Source organism: Xiphias gladius, chromosome 21 (genome assembly GCF_016859285.1).
Source record: "Xiphias gladius isolate SHS-SW01 ecotype Sanya breed wild chromosome 21, ASM1685928v1, whole genome shotgun sequence".
NCBI classification, from domain to species: domain Eukaryota; kingdom Metazoa; phylum Chordata; class Actinopteri; order Istiophoriformes; family Xiphiidae; genus Xiphias; species Xiphias gladius.
In genome coordinates this window covers 20,776,976-20,792,968 of record NC_053420.1, presented here as the reverse complement: position 1 = coordinate 20,792,968, position 15,993 = coordinate 20,776,976, and the positions used below count along the sequence as shown (strand labels likewise).

Here is a 15,993-nt window from a genome sequence, read left to right as displayed (position 1 = left end):
TCTTGATTTTTATTGATGCACCGACTTTTCCACCTCAGCCAAGTGTTAAATGTTTTTAGTGATGCTAGGACTTTTTCAAATTTCTTGTGTTTCCATTCAGCATTTGCATTCAGTTTTATTTTTTTCCATGCAAATTGAAAATGCGCATAAAAACAGGTGGATGGATAACCTGAATGAGCTGTGCCGTCTCTTTACTTAATCTTGCTTTATATGAGCTCCAAGAGAACATTGTGACTTCTCTGGAAGTCCCTGGCTCCAGCTGCTCATCATCTGGGTTGGCACTAACTCTACTGTCTCTCAATTCAAATCCAGCACATGTTGGAGAAGGCATGGAGGCACCTCTATCTGTTGAGAGTACTAGCCTGAACAAGTATGTCAGAGGGTGACCTACTGCTGATTTACTTTGCTCTGATTAGATCAGTACTTAAGTTTGGACATGTTCCTCTATTAGATGCACCATAGAGCAAAAGGAGAAGCTGGAGCGAGTTCAACAAAGGGCACTTAAGATTTCCAAACGGGGCACTCCGCTTCTCTCCCATCTGATATCTCTAAAAGGAACAAAGGAAGACGTAATGTGTCTGCTAAAAGAGATGTTGCATACTTCCCATCAACTGCATGACTCTCTCTCTTGAACCAGACAAATAAGCACTGGTATGTAGACAACTGAAAAAGTAGTGCTGCACTCTATTCGTCCTGCTGGAAGAAAGTGCCATTTACTCAGATAGGTTTTAAATGTGAGATCCATTTTAAATTCTTTGATTTTTTTCCTTTTTTTTATCCTTACATCGTGTTCGACGGGGATATCTGGTTACCTCACTCTGGGACTGGAATAGCAATCCCCAAAAGATATTGATTTAAAATATTGATGTACAATAACAATCCAAGTTTTAAAAACTTCAAAAACGGTATTATCAAAGTCTGCACAAGCCCGATAAGACTGAAATTCTCCATTCATAGAATAAGAAGTGATGTGAAATTACAGCCTCATGTGACCTTTTTGACACAGCAAGGGGTGCTTGCTGTGCTTAACATTGAAAAGGGAAAAAAAAAAGCACTGATATGAGATTGGTATCTGGTATCAGTCAATACTATTATACTAATAACAATGCTACTATAACATGTATTATATATAGTATTATATTTCTAATATATCAGGTATCGGAAAAGGTATCAGGGTAGAAAAAGTGCGATTGGTGCTTCCCTTATGTCCAACATACAAATCACAAGACTTGTGAATTAACCTTTCATTATGAGAGAAAGAAAAAATCATGATTTTGAAGGTGCTTTTTTGCCACAAAGGCAACATAAAATATACAGTATGTGCAGCACTGAAAAAAAAAAAGGTTAAACTGGACCCTCTGCCATTCACCAAAAAATCTATCATAGGAAAAGAGCTGCTTGTTATTTCTGGGAAACAACACTTGGAAATCCCAGATCTGGATTATCGCCAAGGGCTATCCGTGTATTATATTTTAGTCAGATCTGTTGGTAACCTTTCCAAGTATCTTGCAAACACACAGACAAGGATAAAAACACCACCTCCTTCCAATTTTGTTGGCTGGCGTCAGGCTGGCGCTTTGATTAGGCAGACCGTCCTTCAAGTGACAGGATCCAGTTGAATCCCTGGTGACAGCAGGCATCTGAGGTATCCTTGGACGAATCCATCTCTCCATATGAACATTCAGTCTGCTCTGGGAGGAACAGACTACATTTTGGCAAAGAGGAGGAAAGTTTAAGGGAAGGCAAGCAAAGTAGGGAAAGTAATAGGAGAGGAGGCGAAATGACGGAGAGGAAAATAACAGATAGCAGGCAGCAAAGGCAAGTATACTTGCAGTGTAACAGAAGGAAAAGAGTGAAATCCAATAAGTCAAAGGCCCTGTTCCAGATGGGTAAGTCAAGGAGAAGAGGATGAGGGAGTGTGAAGCTGGAGGAGAGAAATGGAAAGCACTTCCAAATTGTTGTATATTCTTCCCAACAATCGATGTGTGAGGAAATTTAAATTGTCTCCATCTTTCTATATATACTCATCCTTCACACCCCCTGTATACTGTGTTTCCTCTCTGTAGGTGGTACCTTAAGCATTTATTTTAATGCTGACAATTCATTACAAACATCAAAAGAATCAATTCTTCCTCATTAACATGCTAGCCCTACTCAAACATAGTCTATTTTGGTCCTTGGCAAAAGATCACAGACAGCTCTCCGTAATTGGAGCTGAAGAATTGTTCAGCGTCAAATGCAGTCTGCTTTTTTTTCCCTCAATTATATGCGCCTTCATTACTGAAGATGAGTCATGTTCATTAGAGATGCCTTTGAATAGTAGCCGAAGATATCTGTGGCAGATTAGTTTTTGAGTGCATATTGTTCTGAGGGTTCAATGGGCCACTTAAGGATCTGAGAGCCTGTCTGGGTCCTTTGATGCTGCTTTTAGTCAGGATACGGAGATTTGAAATAGAAAGATGGTAAATGCACTGAGCCGACATGATGACACCATGGCGTGCACTTAAACATCATCTCATGCACCTAGCACTAAATTTCGTTCCTGCATATAGATTGGTCTGGGGAGGGATGGCCGAATCTTTTCTCTGACTTTTCCTCCTCCTTTTTCCCCCCTGCTATCTCTTTCTTTATCTGTCTGACCTCAAGCTTATCTTTTTCAATGCTAGATGAGAAGGATCATGTTTCTACCACCTAGGTGACATGCACATTTTCTCTAGCTCACAGCCTTGAAGATAACCTCAAAAGAACAAACTGTCACCATGGAACGGCAGGGGCCAGGTGGCAGGGAGGAAGCCGGGCTTATTTCAGGCATCTTTCAATTCCTCAGTGACGGGAATGAGTCTCTGATGTGCTGCTAGCCTCTGTTTTCTTTGGATATGGGTTGTTGTCAGTACTTGTGTAAGACGAAGTGGGAAGAGAGGGGAGACATGGGGGTGAGATCAATGTGACTCAGGAATGAAAGTGACAAAAAAAGTTTTTTCGTCAGTGAGTCTTTTTTCTGATGTTTCTTCTGAATGTTGGACGTTCGCATGTGCTGCAATTTGAAGGTACCAATTTTTGAAGGGAGTACTTTATACAAGTTGACTTTTTCTTTTGCAAGGTGAAGCCTTGTTCAGAAGCTGGCAAGTATCCCAGGTTTAGAACGAAGTGACACCAGTTTTAATTGATTTTGGGTTTCACCTTAGCACTATTTCAAAACAGGTTTTAAGTGAAATGATATCAATGGACTCCAATATTATATTTATTAAATTTATTTTTAGATATGTATGATTACTGTTGTGATTTTGATTAAGATACACTCTACCCAGTGAATCGTTCACTCATTAATACACATAAACATTATTATTTTCCCTGTACGATTCAATTGTGCTGAGCCTTGTGTATTTAGCCACGAATACTCCAACAATTCAGTGGTTGGCATGAAACAGGAGTAAACACCTGTTGGTTTTTTCTCCTGTCTTTGTTAATTACAAAAGCTTTAATGAAGCTAATGAAGTTGTTGCTGGGAAGTCTGGTTATTTTCTCCACTGCTCCCACCTGTCATTTGCATCTCGCAGACACGTAGCTTTAATATTTGCGAATGTGCACAACAAACGCTCCCAAGGAACACAGGACACGCGAGCCAGCCATGATTCACACACGAACGTGTAGTTAAAAGCAAGTATATCAGTGACCTCTGTTTTGTTTTAGTATCATGCATGCACACAGTGGTGACATGCCAGTAACATGCCAACAAAGGCAGTGAGGAATCAGACTGCGACACTGCAAGTAAAAATGAAGGATTTAAAATATTTTTTAAAATTGGCTTTGCAAAAGTTTTATGATGAAGGAAATGCACTAAACTGATTTGCTAGACATCGAGGATACACACATCATGGTTTAGTGAGAAACACTTAATATAAACCTAACTTTTGTTTGTCCGCAAGAAAACTCCAGAGGGCATCAGAAGACAGATATTAGCAAGCTACACTACTCATGTAAAAATGGCTGTAGAGTGGTAGTACAACATTACTGTACATCTGTGCCTGTCGTTACTAATCTTGTGTGCAAGATCCCAAGTATTGCCAACTCTGGCCATTACAGTCTTACAGTCAATATGGAACTCTAAGAGAGAGGTGGACCCAATGTCTCAGACTGCTGGACTGAAAGGGGCTCACATATACTTTCTCTCTTTCTCATCTTGTTTGAAGTAGTTCCCTTTTGATGGACAGCTCATTGCAGATTGATTATTCTATACATTGTATGCTAGGATTAGTGCAAAACAATCTCACCAAATGATCCATTAGTAGTTATCCTGGAGCTTTTGATCTTTTGATTGTAGATGTTAAAATGTCCATTTGGCTGAGCACTTTAAGGGGGTTTCTCATCCTGGTTGACATAAAAGTTGACAATATTTATGATTTATAATGTAAACTGGGAAAACTCCATCTGCTAACCAGGATTGTACGATATGATCGAGAGCTCCAGAACGAGCTACTGAATGGATCTTGTGGTAAGATTGTTCGCCAACTACCTTGCGTCTTTAAAATCTAACCTGATTGTGTCGTTGGTGTGTTTATTTCCAGAACAATCAAGGTGGAGGTGTATGACTGGGATCGGGATGGCAGGTGAGATACCACTGGTATTGAACTGAAGAATTTTTTAACATACATTTAACATTCGATTAAAGAACCTATGTAATCTTCAATTAAGTAAAAAGTAAATTGAGTTCAAGGAAAAAAAAAAAAAAACTTCTCCATAAATATTCACCCAAGATTCACATGATTTCCTTTCGCAAAGTTCCATCTTATCCTGTTATTTGTGACTGGTATTTTCCATTCTCACTGTTGTTTCTCTGCCTTTATTCCTTTTCCCAGCCATGACTTCATCGGAGATTTTACGACCAGCTACCGAGAGCTTGCTCGAGGGCAGAGCCAGTTCAATGTGTACGAGGTGAGTAATTCCAGCGTTTCCATTGTTCAAAAACTTGTCTGTTGGCTCCTGAGCTCTGGATTCCCTGTACATCAGGTAGCTTGGATCACATTTCTGACATGAGTGACATTTCTGTCCCTGACATCCCATTACTTTAGCACATTCCTTTCAATGGATATCTTCCATCTCTGCAGCAAGCAAATGCATTTATTCAACAATTACAAAATAAATTATTCCATACATTCCTAATTCAGTTTTTTAAAAGGGTATGTGTATAGTACAGTATTTGTGAATGTCTCCACACCTCCCCCAAGCAGTTATTTCCTCTTCCCATGTTCTTCTTTTCAAAATCCAAGATTTATTTCACCACTTTAATCACCTGGATGCTGACTCGTGTAGAAATTGAGCCATTAGCAGCAGCATGAAACAGGATTAACAGCAGAACAATCCAGGGATTTAGAATGATCATAGCTATTTAATACTTCTCATGGGATAGCTTACTGTTTCTCTTGATAGCATACAATACAGCTCAGCATGCAAATTACAAGCACAACTCATCCTAGATCCCAAGGTTGACAGGCAAGGCCTGGCGATGACAAAAGTGTCTCCTGTGTTTATCAAAATCACTACTTATTGTGTCCAAAACTGAATTTATTTTGTAAATCTATGTGCAAATGTGATCAAGTGCTGTGGTCAGCATTGAAAATGAATCCTTGTTAAAAAAAAAATAATAATAAAAATAATAATTATTAAAAATATAACAGTTGAAATCCAAAATACTACCAAGAGGAGGACATGTCAATACCTACATGCCTCTGTGGTTTGGTGGCCTTCAGCTGGACAAATACCTGTCTTTTGGATGTCAGCTCCATTATACGCTACTCTTGATTCCTCTCTACCTCCCAGTGAGACTGAAAGGCCCTTTACTTTTTGCATCAGCAGATTGTTCAGTGTGTCAGACAAATTGCCATCCCTCCATGTTAAATTAGGGGCTGTCAGTTTCATGCCTAGCAGCCATAGAGAATCGAGGTAATGAACTAAGACGTCTTTGGTCTCCGGATTGAAATTTCTCTCTAGTTTTGGAGCCGATACAATACTGGTGATGTAAATGTAAGTCTTTTACCTTAAGCCTGTCTCACCCATCGATTCTTTGGAGGCTGAGATTCATGTTTGAATTTCCAATCTTCTTCCGTTTGATAGCAAGATTGAAGAAGATCCTTAGACAGCGTTTTTAAACAGTGTTTTAAAAATAATCTTACATGAGCTAGCCTTTCCCATAACACCGATCTGTTACTTCGCACATACACATCTCTTTTCAACTTACTTCCTTGCATGATATTTTTTCCGTCAGCTGCATGGACAAACCCATTGTTCATCCTACCTACAAACTACATACGTCTGCTTGATGGCATGTACTTCTCCTCATACTGGCCACAGACATGCCTTCAATACATTCGTTGCACCCAATTAGAAAGGAATTATATAGTAAAGTACAGGCTGTGAATGTGCGTAAAAGGGTTCGAGATAAGTCAGGGATATTTTGTTTTAACACGTGTAAAAGTACATAGTTGCTAGCCAAATCCTGCAAACAAGAAATTATAGGGAGTTTTATAATTACAGGTTACTAATGCAGTATTTTGGTTGGATTGATTAAAGGTTTAGTGTTTGTGTGAAAGTTTGAATACAATGTTTGCTGGCAAAGAGCACAGCATAGAACACAGTTTAATATTTATGTACTTTAATATACTTTTACTTAGGTTACATTTTAGTATGCACGTATATTTATGTATGTACATAATACCTACAGTATATAAACAAAACAACTATAATATTTGCACCTAAACCCAAAGCATTAAAAATATTTTGTTCTAATCCTAGATCACATTTACCTCTCGTTTATTTTTTAGGTTATTAATACAAAGAAGAAAATGAAGAAAAAGAAATATGTCAACTCTGGAACAGTGAGTATGGCTCCAGCAGCTACTCAGCACTGGCACTGTGCCTCTTTTCTGCCCCACACCTTCTTCTCCTCTGTTAAAAGATTTCTTCTTTAATCATCATGCAGGTGTTGGCTCCTTGGAAGAAGATGCCAATCTGAACTTTCTATTTTCTGAGAAGAAAAGTAGTTTTGAGATTCAGCTAAAAGACAAACAGTTACTCAATAGTTGTTGCTGTGTTTATATGAATTACCTGTGCACACACTGTTGTGTACTACACTATATGGTACTGTAGGTGACTGTGATAAATGAATACTTTGAGTTTTCAAAGGAATTGTATGCAGATGCGGCTAGTAAAGAAAACTGGCAGCAGTAAAGTGTGTAAGTGGGACAAAATGAAGGAGCTGCAGAACTTGAGCTGAACTGAAGGGCGTAAGACTTGAGAGATCACAGTGGGCAACACCAACAACCAATTGAAACACAAATTTTCACACAGCTTACCCAGCAGTGTGGGCATGTGCAAGTAATGCATACAAATGTGCCTCATCCTCTCTTCAACTTTGTCCTCTGGCAATTTAAAAGAATCGGTCATCAGAAAGCAGCTGGCTCACATCTTCAAGAGAGAGCGTCGAGTGCTAAACCAAGTGGAGATGTGGGCATTTTTTTTGTATTAAAGATGAAAATATCAGTCCTGTTTAATCAAATCTGTCCTTGTCTTTAATTTCAGGTGACCCTGCTCTCGTTCTCAGTGGAGTCAGAGTTCACCTTCTTAGATTACATCAAAGGAGGGTGAGTGGAAATAACTGTCTGAATACTTATAGAGACCATTAATGACCTCTTTACTTTACTTTCTTATATGATGCAATCCTCTTCAAACTAAATGCTGCAGTTAAACAGCAGAATGAGGTTTCATTCTCCAGTGTAAACCAATGGAATATCAGTTAAGGAGAGGGGCAAAAAGGGCAGGAACACTTAAAAAAAAATATGTGATGGTTTTATTTGGTAGATTTTATGTTCACATCTAAATGTGCAGGATAAGATCATCGTTAAAGATTCTGGGCAAGTGGCGTACTGTATGTTTGTCAAAACTTTTCTGCTGAAAAAAAGCTGCCTGCCACATCTGGAAACAACACTGATAAGAGCAGCAGAACTGAACCACACTTAAAGTAAAGTTGTGGTCCAAACACATTGTCTGCGTGTTTGTCATTACATGCTATCCCTTTCACATTACACCTAGCCATTTTAGCAACTGTTAATATAAAATATTGCTTCTGGAAGTTTTAAAGGATATTTCTGATTAATTACGATGACAATGATTGCCAGAAGTACTGTATGAAAATAGCAATGAGGTTGTAAAAAAGGAAATTTTCCTTTAAAAGGATAAATGACACACGACAATCTATTATAGAAAATCATCTTGACAATTAATCACTATAATGAGAATTATAAAATCAATATATCTGCAGAGTCTTCATTAAGATTTTTATTAAAATTCATATATTTCTATCGTGTGATCTTTAATGTATTGGCAAAGGTACAGTGTTCCATCGCAACTTTGTTAAACTGATTTATAAGTTCACAGTTGGAGCTGTCTGTAGTATTAAAGGGCCAACTATATTTTAATTAAGCTTGCTGAAGCTAAACTGTCTTCAAAGAGGGTGTCAGCCCTTCAACCTGCGTTTACTTTTAGTGCAGGAGGTTGACAAGTGAATATCAAGTATTTCTCAGGTGAAGTGTGCCTTTCAGGCAAGTGGGGCGCTGCTTTAATCTCCACTGCCCATCACCGCGGATAGGCTGTCAGGGGTGTTATGGGCTGTGGCAGGGCTGACAAGTGTGACAGATTTCAGTGACAGTTCCTGGCTTTGGCTGATCTATGATACAGTAACCTTAAGGTTTAGTGGCCCCACTTCAAAAATGTCATCCTCATCAGTCTGCCCCCTAACATTACTCTGGCACTTGCTGAATGACACATAAGAGAGCTGGTTCTTGCAAATGTGGTGCCTTTTGCCTTTTAAGAAAATGGAGGAAAGTTAGGAAAGTGTGTCGCACAAACTGCCCGAGCTCTTTGCTGCATGAAAAAGGTGAAACACCTCATGTAAAAATCTTTTATATGTTAGCTGTTAAAGCACTTTTCTGTAATACCCGGTGTTACAGCTTTCATCATGATGAAAAGTGACAGCTTTTATGTCATTTTCGACAACCACTTTAATCATAAGACGACGAGAATAATTTGGCTATTCAAATAGCTCAAAAGCATTTCACCTTAGTCTACACTGGGGTGAAATGTCTTCAGACTGTTGATTTTTCTCACTCTAAAAGTCTACAACGCTGGGACAGTTCAGAAGCGAGGACCGAGAGGACAAGCTAGGCTTGGAATATAATGATAGGGGCCATCGCTCTACACTGAATATGGATCAGTGCTCTTGACTCAGGTTAATAATTTGAACATTACCTAAGTTCGATTTTGAAAATAGGATGAAGTGGTGTCTAAAATATGAAAAACTGAGATTATTGTGGTTGGCCCGAAAAAATTTTAGTAAAAGTGCAGAAAAAGTGGATTTTTCCCACAGAGAAAAGCATAATAACTCTTGTTACAGTTTCTCCAGAAAGGATCAGGGAAGATGGAAGGAAAAAAGACAGAAAAGAGTTAAACTACTACATAACGAGATTGCCTTGTCATTTTGACTAAGTGTCAAGGAGGCTAATTTTACGAGGGTTCACAACAGTGACTAGTATGAAAAATATGTCTGAGCATTTTTCAAATAATGACCTCAAAGGCTCAAACACACACATACACACACAAATGGCAGAAAACCCATCATTTCCTAGAGCACATGTACATTTTCAAACCTGCCTTCCCATACAGAAATAGCAATACATTCCAGAGTCTTCATGAATCAATAAAATCAAATTTAATTAATGCTAAGGTTAGCAGGGTCAGGCTGTGGCACATTCTCCGTCCCCACACCAAACCGAAAGGTTAATGTGAATCTTTATCTCGTTCATTTTAATGTCATTCTTTAGCCTCCTCTCTGGTGGCTCTGATAGATAATGAGAGGCTGTCATTTGGGCCCCTGAAGGCCCCGTGTTATTGTCGTAAATTAGAAAGAAGAGGGGAGTGCTTCATCAGCAGGGAAAATGGATTATGATTTGCTCTTAAGTGCTCTATCAGTCTAATTGCATGTTACTAAGCCCAGAGTCTTTTTCACATCCTGCTACTGAGCCAAGAAGTGTAATCACTTAAATCCTATTTAACAACTGAGCACCTGCACTTTGTCTCTTAATGCTGATGAAAAGAAGAAACTGCAATGAGATATTAAATTTGTAACTATATCATAATAAGGAATAATTGCCATACTTTGTGCATGATGTGGCTCTATTTTAGGGATCATTTTGTCACGTTTTGTCACAGATTGTGTTTGTGTTTATGTGTGTGTGCGTGTGTGTGTGTTTGTGTGTGTGTGTGTGTGTGTGTGTGTGTGTGTGTGTGTGTGTGACTGCGTGTGAGACAACTGGAATTTAATGAGGCCTGGCATGTTGTTACTGGTGGTTGCTCTCTGTCATTGATTTTTTTCCATGTCCTCCCCCCGATGCCCCTTCTAGGACTCAGATCAATTTCACTGTGGCCATCGATTTCACAGCATCTAATGGTGAGTGATACTAACGGCAAAATGTGTGTATGGAGGGGGCAAGAACAGATTATAGTGCTCTTTGACTGTGGCATGTCACACATACACACACAAATGGCAGAAAACCCATCATTTCCTAGAGCACATGTACATTTTCAAACCTGCCTTCCCATACAGAAATAGCAATACATTCCAGAGTCTTCATGAATCAATAAAATCAAATTTAATTAATGCTAAGGTTAGCAGGGTCAGGCTGTGGCACATTCTCCGTCCCCACACCAAACCGAAAGGTTAATGTGAAGCTTTATCTCGTTCATTTTAATGTCATTCTTTAGCCTCCTCTCTGGTGGCTCTGATAGATAATGAGAGGCTGTCATTTGGGCCCCTGAAGGCCCCGTGTTATTGTCGTAAATTAGAAAGAAGAGGGGAGTGCTTCATCAGCAGGGAAAATGGATTATGATTTGCTCTTAAGTGCTCTATCAGTCTAATTGCATGTTACTAAGCCCAGAGTCTTTTTCACATCCTGCTACTGAGCCAAGAAGTGTAATCACTTAAATCCTATTTAACAACTGAGCACCTGCACTTTGTCTCTTAATGCTGATGAAAAGAAGAAACTGCAATGAGATATTAAATTTGTAACTATATCATAATAAGGAATAATTGCCATACTTTGTGCATGATGTGGCTCTATTTTAGGGATCATTTTGTCACGTTTTGTCACAGATTGTGTTTGTGTTTATGTGTGTGTGCGTGTGTGTGTGTTTGTGTGTGTGTGTGTGTGTGTGTGTGTGTGTGTGTGTGTGTGTGTGACTGCGTGTGAGACAACTGGAATTTAATGAGGCCTGGCATGTTGTTACTGGTGGTTGCTCTCTGTCATTGATTTTTTTCCATGTCCTCCCCCCGATGCCCCTTCTAGGACTCAGATCAATTTCACTGTGGCCATCGATTTCACAGCATCTAATGGTGAGTGATACTAACGGCAAAATGTGTGTATGGAGGGGGGGGGGCAAGAACAGATTATAGTGCTCTTTGACTGTGGCATGTCACACATACACACACAAGCAGACGGTGCGGGCACACATACTCATACTGTAAAGACATTGTCACCTATAAACAATAGTCTTTCCAGGAAATATCTTCCTCCTGAATGCTCTGTCAGTACACTCTAAATAAAGGTTATAGTAGGCACTTATTGGTCATCTTGACATAAAGACTTCTCAATGTGTGAAAGGACCACAATTAAGTCTAATTACATTAATTATGCCATTAATTATGCCTGAATACAACACTTCAAAAGATTTATCCGCATGGAAGAACTCTTCAGTGTGAATCACGGTTATTAGAGGAAAATCTAAATTCCCCATTTCCCAATTGACCATGCGCGAAATCCTTTCTCCAAACAGCGGACGTCCAATCACAATTTAGGACCCCTAACTAGGCACAGCAGGTCTGTCAAGCTTTGGATTTCTCCACATACTTAGTATTTGAATAGTTCAGGGGGGGAAAACTACATTTTGTGGGATTACAGGTTACCTTAAAAATGTGTACTATTAAACATTACACTATATGTACTGCAAGGAAGCTGGTCCTGGATGCTACTACATCAGAGTGTAGGCTAATGTTAGCAGCCCTGTCACGCTCTTTATTGAATTTGGGGAAGTTGACACTCCAACGCAACCAAGGCCAGCACTGAAAATAATAGCTCACAATTAAGCGTAAATCTAACCTCATCTAGCATGTCCAAGTACGTAAGCTAAGTAGGCAAACAGGGTAATGTTAGAATAAAATAAACAGCCTGGTGTTACATGACTAAGTATTTCTACCCTGTGATACAAGTGATGTTTTTTCTATTTTTCATACACATGTTGTTTTAGCCATCTTTTAGGGTTTTTGTTTTAAAAACACATCAACTGGAAACATCAAAAAGTCAATCGAGGAAGGCTTTTTCAACCAACCCCTGGAGCTGATGTTAGCTTAATTAGCTTGTTTAGCTACAACTGGTAAAATCTCTTGTCAGTTGTCATTCCAGCCTGCAATACTGATGGTCGCTGGCTAGAAATGAGAAACCTGCTATTGTCCATCTCTGTCTGAAATGAAAGGTCCATTGTTTCGAAAAGTACTATGAATTTTTGTCGTGGTAAACACTCACCTTAAACTTCATATGAATTATGCACTACAATAGAAATCATGACTGGCCAAATACCAATAACTAGCTGGGTGCTGGGTGCAAACAGTCCATTTCTCTGTTCTGTTTGGAGATTTTGGTGTTGGTCAAGGCGATATACAATTTGCTGTTACACTCTGGACTCCAGATGAGATCACTTGTACTACATCTTGCGATTTCACAGCCTGACCAGGCAAACAGCAGAATTTCTGTTATCAGATAGCAGGTACAAGTAATCAAATGCTGAGCTGGTCACCTACACACAACCTCACTTGGTCCAATGACAACAATATTTTCTGAAACACATTCCGAATATCCCATCTGGGCTGTTAATACTGAATAATAATCATGATCATGATCATAATCATGCGTTATTACAGTGGAGATATTTGTGAAGGTCATATTTCTTGCAATGGCTTTCCTCCCACTGTTTGTTGATGAATTGCCCCTGTATTACAAACCACTGAATTAAAAGTTATGATTCATCATCTCTGAGGACTGAACATGAGAACTCCACCGTTTCCTGCACAGGAAACATCTTAATTGTGATCAGCGGCTGCAGCAAATACGACTTGCTCGTTTAATGTCATGTCATTGCAGAAAATGTGCACAAGAACAATATATTGCATTGTAGAAGTCTTTTCTTTGTACCTTCTACTCCACATTGACCTCATGATTGATTGATCGGTCAACAGGTAACCCCTCTCAGTCCACTTCACTGCACTACATGAACCCATACCAGCTGAACGCCTACGCCATGGCCCTGAGGGCTGTTGGGGAGATTATTCAGGACTACGACAGTGACAAGATGTTCCCTGCTCTGGGCTTTGGAGCCAAACTGCCCCCTGATGGACGGGTGTCACATGAGTTCCCACTGGTGAAGTCACACTCACCTCATTTCACCTTTGATTAATCTGTTTAATGGTTTTTTTATCTAGGCTATTTTATGCTCTTTATTTCCAACTTCCTAAATCACACCACTGGGTTGTCTTTCTAATTTATTGTGTTTACTCTGATCTATGGATTTTGTGCATGGTAATATGAAACAAGAAAATGATGTCTGATTAAACCAGGGTACTTTGATTAAGATCTTGCTGTTTCTTTGTATTCACCCAGACCATGAAATTGATTTGCTGTCTGTTTGCACTGTTTTTCTCCTCTCCAGAATGGAAACATGGAAAATCCGTACTGCAATGGTATCGAAGGAATCTTAGAGGCGTATCACCAGAGTCTAAAGACTGTGCAGCTGTATGGGCCAACTAACTTTGCTCCTGTGGTGAACCATGTGGCCAGGTGAGAGAACAATGCAAGCTTGCTCCCATTAAAGTGGCAAAGCAGTAAGATTATTAAAATCAAATATAAGACCTATACAGATGCATTTTCACTTTTACTTTCTTCCACATATGCCAGAAATCCACCTCTTTTTTTCCATTTGTCAAGTATATTAATATCAACCACATAATAATAAAAAAGTCTTAAAAATCTGTTTTGTTTTGTTTTGTTTTTTTAATTTTGGATTCCTTATTTATGATCTTCTTTGCTTAGTATCAGTCATTTTCATTTCATCTCTGTGGATTTTCATAATGTGGTTCTTTCATTATGATTCATACATTATTCACATTTCTATTAAATACTAAAAACACAATGATAAACACACTGAAACCCACACAAATCCTCACAAGTGTTTTTATGCAGAGAAAACTGAGCCATTGTTTGGTGTTTAACAGAAGACCTGCAGATGATGATGTAAATCAACCTGTTTATCATCAACAATTCAGAAAGAATCTGTTTTTGTGCCGTCGCAATGTTTGCACACAGATTGTGATTATCATCAATCTTCTATAAGATTAGAGTAATCAAGGATAAAATAACACAAAATGTTATTTTACTACTGGCCTTATTTGGCTTTGATTTCTTGTGCCACAGCTTTTCTGATCCAGAACACTGACAATATCTGTCTTGCCACGATAAACAGGACGTGACATGCTTGAATATAAATTTAAAATCGGCTGACAGCTATCAAAAAGGTGGCAAATGGGCCTATAGCCATTGACATATACTAACATACCACCCGCAGTTAACAACACAAAAACATTATGCAAACTGTGACATGATTTGGGTGGTTTCTTGTAGCCTCCGACACCCACTCCCACATCTCACTGTCACTGCTTCCCTCACCGTCTCATTTGTTCAGCCACAGCCAAACAATTCTCCATCTGATAACGCCAGTTCTCTGTTGTAATTAAAAATGTCATTCTGATAAAATGCAGTCCAACTTTTTAGGCTGCGGTAGGTAGCCATCGCTGTGAGAATCCACAACCATCATCAGTATTTAGCATTTGAATAGATGAAGTCAAGTAGGAAGAGATTTGAACAAAGGTGCAAATCCTTGAATCAAACAGTGTAAACCAGCTTTGTTTTAAACTTAACTGTTTGGGCTGATTAATCAGTGGGTACTCATGGGGCATTTTAATGAGTGTTATCTAAAGTACAGCAATGACAAAGAACATTTTTATTGAATTTGCATGTGGCGAGAGCACATGATAAGGCATGTATTGTCATGGATTTATTTTCTACATCGACGTTTAGAGATGTTTCTGTAAGAGATTAAACAGCACCCTTTCAATTTCTGTCCGTATCTGTGTGTGTATGTGCATGTAGGTATGCAGCAGCGGTGCAGGACGGCTCTCAGTACTTTGTGCTCCTCATCATCACAGACGGCGTCATTTCCGACATGGCCCAGACCAAAGAGGCCATTGTAAATGTAAGAAATGGAAAGGGAGAAGGCAATGTGCTTTCCTGCAGTATATAAAGCTAGATATGCCCAGTTAGAAGGAAATGCACTTGAAGTGAATGGTGCTGTGAAAAGAAGAGTTTGAAGCAATAGTTTGATGTTTTGGGATACGCTCATTTGCTTTGTTTTTGCCCAGGTTTTTGATGAGAAGATTTATTTTACTGCCATATCTTCAGGATAAAAATAAACCTACAGGCAGCGGGTTAGCTTGCATAAACACTGAAAGCAGGTGGAATTAGCTACCTGTTTTCTTGGCTCTGTACAGAAGCACCAAAATCTCAGCTGGTTGCCTGGCAACCAAGAAATAGTCCATCAAATAAACCCCCATAAAAGTGCAGTTTGTTATTTTTACCCTTTAGGTTTTGTACGAGTTAAACAAATGAGATATAACAAGTTAATTGCTGAACTTTAGAGTTGCTGGTAGGGGGACTTTGTCTTCAGTATTTATGCTAAGCTAACCACCTGCTATCGTTAGCTTCATATTTACTGGGCAGGCATTAGAAAGGTAACAATCTTCTCATCTAACTCACTGCAAAAAAGCGAATAAGTATATTTCCC

General features: G+C 39.1%; 1 protein-coding gene across 3 annotated transcripts in view; it reads left to right on the top strand.

Annotated features, from left to right (window-relative positions):
* The window catches only part of cpne5b (copine Vb), a 119,082-nt gene that overhangs the window by 92,615 nt on the left and 10,474 nt on the right, over nt 1-15,993 (top strand). Inside the window, exons 1-9 of one of the 3 annotated variants that reach the window (XM_040116534.1) lie at nt 2,844-3,047; nt 4,566-4,607; nt 4,857-4,932; nt 6,819-6,872; nt 7,576-7,637; nt 10,452-10,498; nt 13,337-13,518; nt 13,807-13,934; nt 15,303-15,405. In XM_040116534.1, coding sequence (XP_039972468.1) covers nt 6,840-6,872; nt 7,576-7,637; nt 10,452-10,498; nt 13,337-13,518; nt 13,807-13,934; nt 15,303-15,405 — 555 coding nt within the window. In that variant the 5' untranslated portion in view covers nt 2,844-3,047; nt 4,566-4,607; nt 4,857-4,932; nt 6,819-6,839. Of the gene's footprint in view, nt 1-2,843; nt 3,048-4,565; nt 4,608-4,856; nt 4,933-6,818; nt 6,873-7,575; nt 7,638-10,451; nt 10,499-11,399; nt 11,441-13,336; nt 13,519-13,806; nt 13,935-15,302; nt 15,406-15,993 lie in introns of those variants that run through there. The other 2 variants (XM_040116533.1, XM_040116536.1) reach the window with 2 other exon arrangements.